This window comes from Xyrauchen texanus, chromosome 1 (genome assembly GCF_025860055.1).
Source record: "Xyrauchen texanus isolate HMW12.3.18 chromosome 1, RBS_HiC_50CHRs, whole genome shotgun sequence".
Taxonomy (NCBI): domain Eukaryota; kingdom Metazoa; phylum Chordata; class Actinopteri; order Cypriniformes; family Catostomidae; genus Xyrauchen; species Xyrauchen texanus.
In genome coordinates, this window is record NC_068276.1 from 47,874,704 (window position 1) to 47,891,143 (window position 16,440).

Genomic DNA, 16,440 nt, shown 5'->3' on the forward strand with positions numbered 1-16,440 from the left:
TTTCTTATTTTTAACATTGCATATACTGTATATATTCCTTCAAATTCTATTCTAGGTCCAGTATACTAATTATCGTATGAAATGATTTGATGTTCATTTAAATTTATAGGTAAAAGCTTATATGATTATTCAGACTGAATTTTTTTTTTTATAAATTGATTAAACAGAAATATTTGACACGAAAAAATTATATTTGATATGGTTAGAAAAAATACACCCCTAAAAATGCCCCAAAAACAACACCAGGGGGAAGATATTGCCCCTTAATGGAAAAGTTAATTTCTGTCACTGCTCCCTCTTGCTCTTTTATTCTACCCAATCTCTTAACATATAGCCCAATACTTAGTTGTTATGAATGCAGACGAGGGCAGACAAGGAGTGGGATCTACAAGCGGGTTCTTTATTTTGAATCAAAGTGAAGACAAAATAAACAGAAACAAAAGAAAACATCCACGGGGGGACAAAACTAAAACACGAACACAAAGGAGGAACACGGAACTAGGGAAACACGGCAGGACAATGACACAATGTTGAGGACCGGGAACCATGGTAACGGTGACATGGAAAACACGGGGCAGACAACCAGGGAATCGTGACAGAGTGTTGGGGACCGGGAACCATGGTGACGGTGACATGGAAAACACGGGGCAGACAACCAGGGAATCGTGACAGAATCCCCCCTCAAAGGATCGGATTCCAGACGATCCTAAAAAAAAGACAAACAAACCAGGGGTAAACAGACAGTCCAAGGGGGCACAAGGGGCAGACAGACAGTCCAAGGGGGCACAAGGGGCAAGGAGGCAGTCCAAGGGGCCACAGGGGGCAGACAGGAAGTCCAAGGGCGCACAGAGGGCAAGAAGGCAGTCCAAGGGGGCACAGAGGGCAGGCAGGAAGTCTAAGGGGGCACAGAAGGCAGGCAGGAAGTCCAAGGGGGCACAAGGGGCAAGGAGGCAGTCCAAGGGGCAAGGACAGGTTCAGGAGGCCTGGGAGGTGGCCACAGGACAGGGACAGGTTCAGGAGGCCTGGGAGGTGGCCATAGGATAGGGACAGGTTCAGGAGGCCTGGGAGGCAGCCACAGGACAGCCATGGGGAACTCCGAGGGCGGAGCCATGGAAGTCTCTGGTAGCGTAGCCATGGAGGGCGAATCCGTGGAAGACCCAGGTGGCAGAGCCATGGTGGAATCGTAGAAGGCTCTGGATTCTGAGTCGTGGGAGGCTCTGGAGACGGTGCTGAGGGAGGTTCTGGAGGCTCAGGAGGTGGAGCTGAGGGAGGCTCTGGAGGCTCAGGAGGTGGAGCTGTGGGAGGCTCAGGAGGCTCAGGAGGCGGAGCTGTGTGAGGCTCAGGAGGCGGAGCCAAGGAAGGTTTAGGAGGCGGAGCCGAGGAAGGCTCGGGAGGCTCAGGAGGTGGAGCCGTAGGAGGCTATAGAGGCGGAGGCCTGGAAGGCTCTAGAGGCGGAGCCGTGGAAGGCTCTGAAGGCAGAGCCGAGGGAGGTGGTGCCATAGGAGGCTCTAGAGGCGGAGACCTGGAAGGCTCTGGAGGTGTAGCCGAGGGAGGTGGCGCCGTAGGAGGCTCGAGGGGCGGAGCCCTGGGAGGCTCGGGTGGCTTGAGAGGCGGAGCCCTGGGAGGCTTGGGATGTGCTGGCTCTTGGACGGTCATGGCTACAGGCTCTGGCTCTGGGACGGTCAAAAAAAAAAGATTTTCTGCACTTTTTTTAAATGTATCATATTTGATGCATTTGGCTTTAAAGGTCATTATCCTCCTGATGCCCAGAAATTAGGACTAGGTACATTTTTCTTAGCCCATACATGCTACAGTGGAAAAATCTTGGGGTATTGTCAGAGAACTCCCTTGGCTTTTCAGAGATACCAAATGTTTGAGAGTTTTGCCATGACAACTTCCTCTCCTTTGTCTATAAATATGGATTGAAATGTATCACAGTTCAGTTCAGCACATCAAATACAATATGAATAAAATATATTTATCATATTTATTTATCATATGTATTTTATGCACCAAACACTATATTGTCATTTAAAAAAGGGAAATTGTAAAAGCAATTTCACTGGGTCTCAGAAACTTATGGTAAGATGACACAAGAATAGCTTGTAATGTAAAATAATGAGATCTTTGTAATGATAGAGCAGGCTGGATATATGGAAATACACTGAACATATTAGTTGCCACTTTAAAATAACTTCAGAACTTTCACAATTCAGAACATGTCAGAATTTTCAAAGCTATGATTTTTTGTTGGTGTTGTGGGCATGAATGGAATGGAATGGTGATTGAGAGATATACCTCAAAAGATTATTGTATCATATTTGATGCATTTAATTTCAACATGCTTTTTCAATAAAATAATATAATATATAAAATATATAAAAAAGATTTTAACCAAGCATACATTGCTTATATTCTGCAAATATTCATTTTAAAATACAGGTGAAACTCGAAAAATTTGAATATTGTGCAAAAGTTCATTAATTTCAGTAATTCAACTTAAAAGGTGAAACTAATATATTATATAGACTCATTACAAGCAAAATAAGATATTTCAAGCCTTTATTTGATATAATTTTTATGATTATGGCTTACAGCTTATGAAAACCCCAAATGCAGAATCTCATAAAATTAGAATATTACATGAAATCAATAAAAAAAAAAGGATTTTAAATACAGAAATGTCAGCCCTCTGAAAAGTATAATCATGCATATGTACTCAGTACTTGGTTTGGGCCCCTTTTGCATTAATTACTGCCTCAATGCGGCGTGGCATGGATGCTATCAGCCTGTGGCACTGCTGAGGTGTTATGGAAGACCAAGATGCTTCAATAGCGGCCTTCAGCTCTTCTGCATTGTTTGGTCTCATGGCTCTCATCTTTCTCTTGGCAATGCCCCATAGATTCTCTATGGGGTTCAGGTCAGGCGAGTTTGCTGGCCAATCAAGCACAGTAATACCATGGTCATTGAACCTGGTTTTGGTACTTTTGGCAGTGTGGGCAGGTGCCAAGTCCTGCTGGAAAATGAAGTCAGCATCTCCATAAAGCTTGTCTGCTGAAGGAAGCATGAAGTGCTCTAAAATGTCCCGGTAGACGGCTGCGTTGACTCTGGACTTAATAAAGCACAGTGGACCAACACCAGCCGATGACATGGCTCCCCAAACCAACACAGACTGTGGAAACTTCACACTGGACTTCAAGCATCTTGGATTGTGTGCCTCTCCATTCTTCCTCCAGACTCTGGGACCTTGGTTTCCAAATGAGATGCAAAATTTGCTCTCATCAGAAAAGAGGATTTTGGACCACTGAGCAACAGACCAGTTCTTTTTTTCTTTAGCCCAGGTAAGACGCTTCTGACGTTGTTTGTTGTTCAGGAGTGGCTTGACAAGAGGAATACGACATTTGAAGCCTCAGTCCACTCCTTGTGAAGCTCCCCCACACATTTGAATGGCCTTTTCCTGACAATCCTCTCCAGGCTACGGTCATCCCTGCTGCTTGTGCACCTTTTTCTTCCACACTTTTCCCTTCCACTTAACTTTCTATTAATGTGCTTTGATACAGCACTTTGAGAACATCCAACTTCTTTTGCAATTACCTTTTGAGGCTTTCCCTCCTTGTGGAGGGTGTCAATGATGGTTTTCTGCACAACTGTCAGGTCAGCAGTCTTCCCCATGATTGTGAATTCAACTGAACCAGACTGCGAGACCATTTAAAGGCTCAGGAACCCTTTGCAGGTGTTTAGCTGATTAGAGTGTGACACTTTGAGCCTACAATACTGAACCTTTTCACAATATTCTAATTTTCTGAGATTCTGAATTTGGGGTTTTCATAAGCTGTAAGCCATAATCATAAAAATTATATCAAATAAAGGCTTGAAATATCTTTGCTTGTAATGAGTCTGTATAATATATTAGTTTCACCTTTTAAGTTGAATTACTGAAGTTAATGAACTTTTGCACGATATTCTAATTTTTCGAGTTTCACCTGTATTAGTACCAGTATAATCATTTCTGCCACTTTCACTTTATTAAAATAAGGGATAATTTATCCCAACATAAAGAGTAATTTTTTGTGCAAGTCCACCACCATTTTAAACGGATCTACAGTATATAAACATTGAAACTACTTTTTTTTCACAAATAAGCTCTAGATGTCTATCCTCTGCCCCGCTCTGATGTTCATTTCACACACACACACACACACACACACACACACACACACACACACACACACACACACACACACACACACACACACACACACACACACACACATGTTGTGTTTCCATGTTTTATGGGGACTTTCCATAGACATAATGGTTTTTATACTGTACAAACTTTATATTCTATCTCCTAAACCTAACCCTACCCCTAAACCTAAACCTCAAAGAAAACTTTCTGCATTTTTACATTTTCAAAAAACATAATTTAGTATGATTTATAAGCTGTTTTCCTCATGGGGACCGACAAAATGTCCCCACAAGGTCTAAAATTTCGGGTTTTACTATCCTTATGGGGACATTTGGTCCCCACGAAGTGATAAATACACGCTCACACACACACACACACACACACACACACACACACACACACACACACACACACACACACACACACACACACACACACACACACACACACACACCAACACCTCCTGGAACCCCCCTCCTCCACACTTCTGCTACTCTATCTACACTTATGATCTGGAGGATAGATATGAGGATATGGATATGTGCCGGGTCTTTCGGAAACAAAAGACTAGGAAAGCTTCAGTCCCAGATGGTGTTTCACCTGCCTGTCTGAAAGTCTGCACTGACCAACTGGCCCCAATCCACACAGATCTTCAATAGATCACTGGAGCAGTCTGAAGTTCCCTGCTGCTTCAAATGCTCCATCATCATTCTGGTCCCAAAAAAACTTAATGACTATAGACCTGTCGCTCTCACAGCTGTGGTCATGAAGTTGTTTGAGAGACTGGTTTTGGCTGATCTTCTCTCAACCAATCTGACCCAGCTCTCCGTGCCCACCCCAATGGTCACCAGCTTTATGACAGATAGTCAGCAGCTAGTGAGACTGGGAACCTCACATTCGGAACCCTCATTATTAGCAATGGTGCTCCTCAGGGATGCATTCTCTCTCTCCACTGCTCATCTCCATGTACACGAATGACTGCACTGCTAAGGACTGCACTGTCAAGCTACTGAAGTTTGCAAATGACACCATGGTCATTGGCCTCATCTGCGATGATTCTTCATACAGATAGAGGTTGATCAGCTGGCTGTCTGGTGCGGTCACAACAACCTGGAGCTGAACACGCACAATACAGTGGAGATGATAGTGGACTTCAGGAGAAATCCCCCCGCACTCCCCACCATCCTGAACAGCACTGTAGCAGCAGTGGGGTCATTCAGGTTCCTGGGCTCTACCATCTCTTTGGTTTTCTTGCATGTTCTGCACTTTTAAGTTCTCCCCCCAAGGACAATTGAACGACTCATACACAACTAATACAAAATGCTGCAATCAGTCATTGATGCTTATGGGGGCACCATCCTTCCCTAGCAGGGCAACAGAAAGTCCACCGGCTGCCCTTACTCGCACTTTATACGTTATTCAAGGACCCGAAAGCAGTTGTGGAACACAGATGACCGCTTCATGCTCATATCACGCAGAACTCTGCGTAGGGCAACAATTTGGCCAGCGGCGGTCCTGCATGGATGATTTGTGTAATAACATTTACTAATTTGTTTTTTGGAATATGGTACTTAAATATATGTTATGCTGCTTCCTCTGGGCAGTACTATAAAACAACAACTTTTAAGATTGTGTAGAAATGCTAAACTTAAAGATTCCGCTAGGGGTGTGGACATGCAGTCTATTTGGAGCATTTTAATGCATTTTACTTTTTAGTAATTTAACTGCTAATATCCATGAGTGCTACACAACTATGTCTCTTTATATGTAGTGGGTGTGTTTGAAGACTTCAGAGATTCACCACATGGCCAAAAGTATGTGAAGGCCTGAACACTATACCCATTTGTGCTTGTTAAACATTTAATTTCAAAATTATGGGTAGAAAATAGGGAGTACTCCCTTTGCTGCTATAACAGCTTTCACTCTTCCACAAAGGCAGAAATGTCTGTGGGAATTTGCTCCTTTTCCGATGCAAGAGCATCAGTGAGATTAGGCACTGTTGTTGGGGGAGCCTCGCTCGCTGTAGGCGTTCCAAATCATCACAGAGGTGATAAATGCGGTTCAGGTCTTGTCGATTTTACTGGCTGCATCCTGTGACAGTGCCACAAACACCCCATACTACAATTTTTATTTTATTTTAGGAGCTTGCATGGCTGAATGCTTGATTTAATGTACTTGTTACCATTGGGTGTGCCTGAAAAGCCAAACCCCTTAATTAGAACAGGGTATCCACATACTTTTGACCATGTAATGTATATCAGACAATGTTTTACCTTTTCCAGTATCATATCTATCCTTGTCAATATCTGTCATACCACATCTTGTAAGTGATCTGACTGCACAGATTGAAATATTATTAGTAGGCTGTTTATCATCAATATATATAGTTATCTGCTGCTAGCCCTAATACTTGACCACTGCGTTCTAGTAAATATATATGATACGCTATATAAAGTTGAGATGCCAAAATGTCTTAACATGTTATGTTACACTTGTCAGTTGCCTTTATTAGCAAGAACCAAAATAAATATATAATAGTTGTGAAATAAATGACTGTTTTGAGTCTATAGTGACATGCAATCTTGTGACTGGAGCTTGCACATAAAAAAATCACTGCCATAATGGTAGGGGGTTGTGGGTGCTTGCCACAGCATTGCTGTATGGTTGCAATTGTCTTCAGAGTGGTGCTAAGCCCATTGTTTTGCAGTTGCTAGAAAATTGTTAGATGGTTGCAAAGGTGTTCTAAGTGTTTACTAGGTGGTTGCTCACTGGTCTAAATTTGGTCCTTAGATAGGGCTCATATGCCTCTTTGATCATTATCTGCCTTTGGCCAGTTGAAAGTTGTAAGTCTATTCATTTAGATAAGAAATAGCACAATTTAGCAAGCACCACTAATAAAGAAACTTTGGGAAAGTTTAAAGGAAGTCTTGCTACTGATTGTCCTCAAAGGACACTCTCTATCCTTAGTCTCTTATTTGTGATTAAAGTGGATAGTCTTAATCACTGTTCACTCCTTGACATCACAGAATGATGTCATCAATCATAGAGCAGGTCCTTAAGCGTGGGAGAGAGGCTGGCATTACACTCCCACTGGTTCTGTGCAATACCCTCAGGGACCGGGTGGCATGGTCTCTCTACAAACTTACCTGATGTTTCATCAACCTTGCGACCAGGTCTGCAACATCAGGGAATTTAAGTAACACTTTCTCAGAGTTTGTGTGTGTGTGTGTGTGTGTGTGTGCCAAAAGGGTTTAGAATGTCACTTCTCAGTAGGCAGGGTCTGTGGAGATGTTTGGGTTGGCATCAGTTATCTCATATCTGAAGTACAACTAAAGCCCCTTTAACCAAAAAATCCCTAAAAGCTCCAAAGTCCTATGGGATTTCCAATGTAAATCTTTCTCACCACCCACTCCAGTTTTGATGGTATGCAATCATCCAACTTTGGTCGAAAGCAAGCTTCCCAGGACCCACCACTTGTAAGGCAGTTGATCTTTTATTTCACTACATTCAGCTCTGTTGTCTCTTAGTATGACATTTTGCCAAAACTCAATTTTATATTGATGTATACTCCACAAAATACATTTAAAAGGATAGTTCATCCAAATATGACAATTCTCTCATCATTTAATCACCTTTACATATTGATCCAAACACGTCTTTAGTTTCTTTCTTCCATGGATCACCAAAAGTCACATGGGTTCAGAACACATGAGGGTGAGAAAATGACAACAGAATTTTTGGGTAAAATATCGCTTTAATTCAGCTTACACTTTCACATTTAGCTTTTCTTGAGGGTCTGTGCATTTACTTCCATTGGCCATGTGGTGTCCCCATGGCTCCATTGTAGAACACACCCAGCACTGGCAATGAGTGAAGACAAAGGCTAATGGCACCACAGCAGTCTCTCTGGGTCTCTCCGAGTGAATGTAGTCTTTATCAGTCAGTCCCTTCAGCTCTATTACTCTCGCACATTCTGATGCATTTGTTCATGAACATCAAAGCGCATATATAGGACAATCTGCTAGGAGCGTAGCAGCATATTATTGCAGAGCTGCAGATGTCCACAAACCATACAAATACATTCAGGCAGTTGTTCTGCTATAAACTTCAGGGATACAGAACAACCTCTTTCCTACAAAATGTCTTTGCCATTGTGTGACCACGCTTGTGTGTTTGCATAAGCGCGCACACACACGCACACACACACACACACACTTGTTGTGTTTCCATGTTTTATGGGGACTTTCCATAGACATAATGGTTTTTATACTGTACAAACTTTATATTCTATCCCCTAAACCTAAACCTAACCCTCACAGAAAACTTTCTGCATTTTTACCTTTTCAAAAAAAATTTAGTATGATTTATAAGCTGTTTTCCTCATGGGGACCGACAAAATTTCCCCACAAGATTTCGGGTTTTACTATCCTTATGGGGACATTTGGTCCCCACAAAGTGATAAATACACGCTCACACACACACACACACACACACACACACACACACACACACACACACACACACACACACACACACACACACACACACACACACACACACACACACCAAAGTACTTAAACCATCTCTAAACTCTTAATGGATGCACCCATGTTTGCAGATCTACTCTTTATGCCCCTTCATCATTCTGACCCTGAAAAGTGTAATTACAATGAATAATTAACGCCAGTTTAGAGAGTGCCTCGTTATTGCCACTTAGCTTCCTACAAACATGCACACCTTTTCACTTCCATCCCTTCTCTCCTCTATTCCGCCGCTGTCCAGATGTAGATGGAGGAAGTCTCATTAAAATGCCGCCAAGTTCCCGGCAGTATACTGCGGCAGGAAGGACGCAAAATTGGAGAGAGCGAGAGAGGAGTAAAATCTCAGGGAGAGGTGATGGCTGCCCTCTATCATAATTAGGGTTAGCTGCATCCGCCATTGTTAACATGCTGCCTTAATTTGAGAAGATGGCACTCTCTCTGACCCCTCTTTCTCTCTTTGTCTCACTCGCAATCTTCCGTTCCCTCGTGCTCTCCTCTTTGTGAGCTTTTCTTCTGTGATCCCTTGGTTTTTCACTCATTCTCTCTCTATCAAGTAATCCCCAAGCTATCATATCCCTCTCTCTTTCTCATTTTCTCTTCCTTCCCACATTCTCCATCCCTCATCTGCTCTCTTTCCATCTATCTTTGGCTTTACCTCTTCTATTTGTGCTAGTGTGGGGGTGGGGGTGTCCCTCACTAAATCTTCTCTTCTATTTCTGGATGGACGAGTTCTAGAAATAGTGTAAGGTCATCATAATAATTAGCAGCCCAGTGAAATGGACACATTTTTTTTTTCCTTTCACTCTTTTACTCCCTCATCCTTTTCAGTTCTCCACACTACTTGCCCTTTTCTATCTCTCACAATCTGCTGTTTCAGAGCCGATGGAGTTGTGTATGAGTGATGTAGACCAAAGGAGGCCTCACAGAGCTCCAATGGTCTTTTGGAGGCTTATATTGGTTTGAAGCACACACAGAGACCAAACACTTATTTCTCTAAACAACTAGCTCTGTTTCCTCATTGCGCCACACAAAACATCAGACTATAAATACTAGAGTTCCAAAGCTGTTAGCTGGGGACTGGTTTTAGAAATCAGACCTGCTTGTGTGTGTGTGTGTGTGTGTGTGTGTGTGTGTGTGTGTGTGTTTGTTTGTCTCAATCCCTGCTTTATTTTGTGGAGTAAGCAGATGCATTAGGGCTGGTTGAGCTCCCTGTTGCAAACAATGTATAAGAGTGATGTTCCAATATGTTGCAAAAAGTTTGGACTCACTTACTCGCTCTTTATTATTGTAACCCCAATTCCGAAAAAGTTGGGACATCATGAAAAATGCTAATAAAAACAAAAAGGACTGATTTTTTAATTATATTCACCCTTTGCTATATATATTGAAAGCACTACAACTATGCATATGATGTTTTAACCTGTGATTTCATTTTATTAAATGTACAGTAATACCAAATCAGATGATAGCAGCACACTCCAAAACATTTGGGACAATCGAGTGTTTACCACTGTGAATCATCACCATTTTTTCTTAATGACACTTATTTAGCATTTGGGCACTGTGGAATTTCCCCCCCTTCATCCATTATGTAGGTCTTTAGATGCACGATTGTATGGGGTCTTCATTGCCGTATAGTGTGCATAATAATGTGCCACACATTCTAAATTGGAAACAGTTCAGGACTGTAGGCAGGCCAGTCTAGCACCCACAGTCTCTGCTCACACAGCCATGCACTTGAAATCTGGGCAGTATGTTGTTTGAAGTTGTCTTGCTGGAAAATGCTGGGACGTCCCTTGAAAAGACAGTGCTGAGTAGCAGTATATTTTGCTCCAAAATAATCTGTCTGCATTCATGGTGTTCTCACAGATGTGCGAGTTACCCATACCATGGGCGCTGACACACCCCTGGCCCATACAGACACTGGCTTTTGGATGTAACACTAATAACAGCTTGGATGGTCCTTTTCCTCTTTGGCCCGGATAACATAACGGCTGTGTTTTTCAAAAACGTTTTTAAAATCTGGAGTCTTCGGACCAAAAAACACTGTCCCACTGTTCTACTTTCCATCTAAGATGAGACCGAGACCAGGGAAGTCGGCAGCACTTCTGGACAGTGTTGATGTAGGGCTTCTGCTTTGCATAGTAAAGTATTAACTTGCATCTGTTGATGCAGCGGCGAGTGGTGTTGACTAGCAAAGGTTTACTAAAGTAATCCCAAGGCCATGTTCATGATATCCATCACAGATGAATGACAGTGACATCTGAGGGATCAGAGATCATGCACATTCAGAAGTGGTTTTCGTACCATATTTCTTGAATCTGTTAACTGTATTGTGCACTTTAGAGGGTGAACTGCCCAACATCCTTCCAATTTGTCTTTGGGGAGCATTGTTATCAAATTGCTGGATTATTTGCTGAAGCATCTGTTGGCAAATTGACAAGTCTTGAACGATCCTTACTCGTGAAGGACTAGGCTGTTTTTGGAGGCTCCTTATACAGTATACAGTATTATGACACAATTACCTCATCTGTTTACACCACTATGTTTCTCTCTCCACTGGCTGCCGGTTCATGCACGTATTAAATTCAAGGCCCTGATGCTGGCATACAAAGCAGTCACTGGGTCTGCTCCAGCATACCTAAAAACATTTATGCAGAGCTACGTTCCCACCAGAAGCCTGTGGTTGGCTAAGAAACGTTGCCTTGTCGTAGCAAAACAAAGAGGCACCAAAACACTTTCCCAGGCTTTCAACTTCAACATACCATGTTGGTGGAATGACCTTCCCAACTCCATCCGTGAAGCTGACTCACTCTCGGTCTTCAAAAAACTGATAAAAACACACCTTTTCCAAGAGCACTTAACCAGTCACAAAAAAAACAAAAATTCTTGTTGCACTCTAATCTGTTTTGTATACTATTCTGATGCTAGTGAAACTTTGTAGTATGACACTTTTCGTACCACTGTCTCCTTAAGATGATTCGCTTATGTTTTCCTCTTTTTTAAGTTGCTTTGGATAAAAGCGTCTGCCAAATGAATAAATGTAAATGTAAATGTTTAACATATTCTGTTTCACATCGCCTTGTTATTTCACCTCGTCAAATTGTTATTTGTCTTAAATTTCACCTGTCTCTACTTTTTTGGAGTGTGTTGCAATCAACTGATTTGAAATGACTGTACGAAAAAAAAAAATGAAATTCAAAATGTAAAACATCATATAATGTATTGTTGTAGTGCTCTCAGTATAGCAAATGGTGAATATAATTTACAAATCCCTCATTTTTGTTTTTATTAGCATATTATTATACTGTCCCAATTTTTTTGGAATTGGGGTTGTACATAGACATTATGAAAGCTGTCTATGAAATGACTCATGGATGTAGGGATTATGTACTGAACAAAATAGGTTAAAATTAAAAATATCCTGCGGACACTCAAAAAAATATCTTGTTGCTTGTTCAGTTTACTTAATTAAAATGAAATATAAAGAAACAAAATTCAGGAACATTTTTATGTAGCATTGATAAAACTGGACAGGGGATTTACATTTTCTAGCATGCTTTGCATGGGACTGGATTGTGGAAACAAATGTTGAAATTAAGTTATTTTTATACATTTTTGAGCAAGATGAGAATATGAGGAGATTTGTTAGAGTTTAATGTCCTGTTATTGGTATTTAAAAGAGAGCCCATTATGCTGGAGTTTTGGGGATTGTGGTGAAAATGTAATGGAGAGTGCAACAATTTCACTGGCCTTACTCTTGCTCACCTTGCATATACTAATGATTACTAAAATAAATTAAGTTGGACCAACATAAGAATATATATATTGAATTAAACCTTAGTAAATTAAGTTTGAAGAACTTAATGAAGTGGAGTTAAAAATGCTAAAGTACATTGATTTGACCTACTCTAACTAAATTATGCTGGCTCAATGAAAGACATTAAATTGTAAAAGCGTTCTCAAATTCAATTAAGAAAGGGTAATAACACTTTTTGAGTGTATGCTTCAGCTTTTCCAAAGTAGCCACCCTTTGCCAGATTGCCAGCTCTGCACACTCTTGGCATTCTCGCATCCAATTTCATGTTGTATCCACTTGAGATGCTTTTTTCTAGCAGTCTTGAAGGAGTTCCCATATGCTGGGCACTTGTTGGTTGTTTTTCCTCTCTATGTGGTCCAGCTAATCCCCTTAAGGAAAAAATCTTCTTAATTCTTTAAAGAAATTCATAAATGGACACAGTTTATATTTGTCTACAAAACGAATTTCAATAATTTGAGCCTAAGCCTTTAGATCAAAAGGTTTTTAGGATCACGGGAAACATTAATTCAGTCACGTTTGTCCAAACATTTGACTGGTAGATTATCTGACAGTCTGCTTAAATGAACTGTGTTCAATGAAAGTCTTTTTTTCTATTTCATTCTCTGCAGGAGATGTACTCAAAGGGCCTTATACCCGTTTCAGCAATTAAACAAGTTCGAGCTCTGGGTGAGAATAAATTTGAGGTGGTCACCTCTGTAAGAACCTTTGTCTTTCGGGTGGAGAAAGAAGGTGAGTCTCTCTGCTTTTTTCCCTCTGTCTTAAGTTTCGGTCCACCTCTGTTAATCTCTTTAAAACCAATTTATTGCCTCTCTCACTCTTGATCTTTTATCATCTTTTCATTCTTATTCTTATCCCCTTACCACCTCTGCATAAGATTTCACAAAGGAAAAGTGTAGATTCTGCTCTGACTAGATCATCCACAGCACACCCAATCAAAGAGAGAGAGAAGACAGTCAGACTGAGAGAGATCACAGTAATTTGACACTGAACTTAAACAACCAAGATGCCATTAATGATAGCGTCAAATTTGCATATTATTGTCACAACATTGCATGTGCATTTTATGGTATTGTTTTTTCCCTTAATATTCATAATGAAGCTGCAATCATGTTTGGTTTCAAACAGTCCTTAAGAAGGTTCTTCTTGGAGCCTCTGTATATCTGTAAAACTAAGCATTCCACATAGATTATTTTGCATTATTCATACATGGAAAGACTTAACTGTCTCAAGGCCTTGAGGACTGGCAAGTTTATTTAACTCTTGCTGACTCATAAACATGACAGTGAAAGGGTAGAGATTTGTCATGAGCCAATCAATTACCACATTATTGACATGGTCCATGCTTTCCTTGCTGTAATTGCTGTGGTAAATCTGAGGCTAATGGCACTAGCATAGCGTCCCAGAATATCAGCAAATAATGACCTCATCTGGACCTCCCCACCCAGCTCCTGTGTGATGACCCCTGACCAATCATAAGTGAATTACTCTGAGGAAAGTCAGTTTAGGCTGCATTTAACTGGAATATCCACCATCAGAAGAATTCAGAGAGAAAGAAAGAGAGAGAGTGAGAGCTGGTCAGCTCTGCTCATGCATCTTTAAACAGCTTTATAGAAGTTTGAGAGAGAGTCATCAATTTAAAGGCAAACAGAAGAGAGGAGGAGAGAACGAGTGAGTGAATGAAAGAGCTGGAAGTAGGTGGTGAGGTGGGATGAGCAAAACAGATAAGAATAAGAATTAGTGTTCAAGTGATCGAGCAGGCTGGGAATCATTTAGAGGCACAAGAGTGTGTGTGTAATTGTGTGTGTGTGTGTGTGTGTGTGTGTGTGTGTGTGTAGCGTAAACATTCATGGCTGTGCACTTGTTTTCAGCTAGCCTTCATCTTTGGAGGTCTCCAGGTGAACCCTCAGAGAGAGGGAAAGTATAATATTTTGTGAATAACACTATTTTTGTGGAGAAGTGGAAAGAATACAATTTTCCTGGTTTGTGACTTTCTAGCGAAGCACATAGTGTAGGTGAATTTGTGTCACTTTCAGTAATTGCACACAAAGGAGAAAAGGCATTGAAAGAATTCAGTTGGACAACATCAGATTTAAAGCTGATATGTAATTTTTTTATTCTTTCTTGTATCACAGTTTAATATACAGTCAACTATACTTAAGCTATTTGTAGGTTGATTTATTTTAAAAGTGTTAACAAGCCTAAAAGAAACACTTTGTTTGAGGGGTCCATCCAGCCCGACACAACATCCATTCGCTTGACCATGAACAATGAAAATTCTCTCATAATTTATTCACCCCCATGCCATCCCAGATGTGTATGACTTTCTCCATACTCCATCTAGGTCCATACAATGCAAGTGAATGGTGACCTGAACTTTGAAGCTCCAAAATGTTTGGGGAACCAATCTACAAATCATTCACTTATAGTTGTCTATCCACATTAAGTTTGGACAGCAGAGGGTATTTTAATGTAAAAATAAATCTACACATATTTCCTTTAACAAACTGAACTCGGTTAAGGAGTGGAATGGGATTATATATCTGATAGGTTAACACAAATTTAAGACGTGCCTGAAACTTTCATGCTGATTACAACCACAATTTGAATCTTGTCCAAAAGACACTGTATGGAGAACAACTCCCCTTTAATAAAATTAGATCTCTCTCTCTCTCTCTCTCTCTCTCTCTCTCTCTCTCTCTCTCTCTCTCTCTCAACTTTTCTCTTTCTCTATCTCTGTCTTACCTTCTCTCACTGGATGTGGCAGGTGCTGTAGACCTGCAGAGGATAGGAGTTTCCAGCTGTTAATGTTTTTTGGCTTGTGTGTGTGTGTGAGAATTTGTGCAAGCCCCTGTAGTCCTATTTAAACACCACTACCCGCTCAAACTTTCTTCCTTCCTTCCTTCCTTCCTTCCTCCCTTACACACACACACACACACACACACACACACACACACACACACACACACACACACACACACACACAGCTGGGACAGTGCAATGAGACACTGGGGCTTTTGCATACTTGCTTTGTTTGCAGATTTGGAAGTTTATAAAGTATAACAATAATATTAGCCATTTTTTCCTTCTCTTTTATTCTCATGGCACCATGTCTCTCCACACACGCATACCTGCACATTCGCTAACATACATCAAAAAGGATGCAGCGTACCTCCACTGGCACAAACACTTTTTCTTACCTCCCTCCATCCTTTGTCTTTCCACTAAGGAGAACGTCTGGATTGGCTAGAGGTTCTCCAGTCTGCAATGAGCTCCCAGTCCTCCATTTCCCATCAGCCTCGCAAAAATAACACAAACAAGAGAAGCTACGTCGAGCTGCGTGGCCTCAAAGGAAGAGTGTTCCTCAGCCTCATGGCAACTAACTTCAGGCTCTGCAAAACAGACCAGGTTGCTTTTCATTGTACCTCATTTTATCTATCTGTATGTCTGTATCGATTTATTTATCTTTTGATTTTGGTACAGGAATAGTTCACCCAAAAATTAGAATTCTTTCAACTTTTTCTTTAACCCTCATGCCATTTCAAACTCGAATTACTTACTTTTTTTCTGCGGAACACAAACAAATATATATTGAAGAATGTATGAGGTTTTTTGTCCATAGTACAATGTAGTCCACAACTTTAAGCTCCACAATGGACATAAAGGCAGCATAAATGTAATTTTTACAACTTGAGTAGTTTAATCCATGTAGTCTAATACATACCAAAATGTAAGTCCTTATTCACTATTAATCTTGGCATCTGGCGGGCTTCTTAGTGTGTCCATAAGAGGAGCGCGTACACACACTTCCTCACATTTGACGCATGCACAGATTGCTCTACATGAACCAGACCAGAGTCTATTTAGCAGAGATGGGCCACTTCTATTATATG

General features: G+C 41.0%; 1 protein-coding gene across 1 annotated transcript in view; it reads left to right on the plus strand.

Moving 5' to 3' along the window:
* Nucleotides 1–16,440, plus strand: part of LOC127651108 (arf-GAP with Rho-GAP domain, ANK repeat and PH domain-containing protein 2-like) — a 125,162-nt gene that overhangs the window by 29,856 nt on the left and 78,866 nt on the right. Inside the window, exons 8-9 of the mRNA XM_052136824.1 lie at nt 13,159–13,279; nt 15,777–15,955. Coding sequence (XP_051992784.1) covers nt 13,159–13,279; nt 15,777–15,955 — 300 coding nt within the window. The remainder of the gene's footprint in view (nt 1–13,158; nt 13,280–15,776; nt 15,956–16,440) is intronic.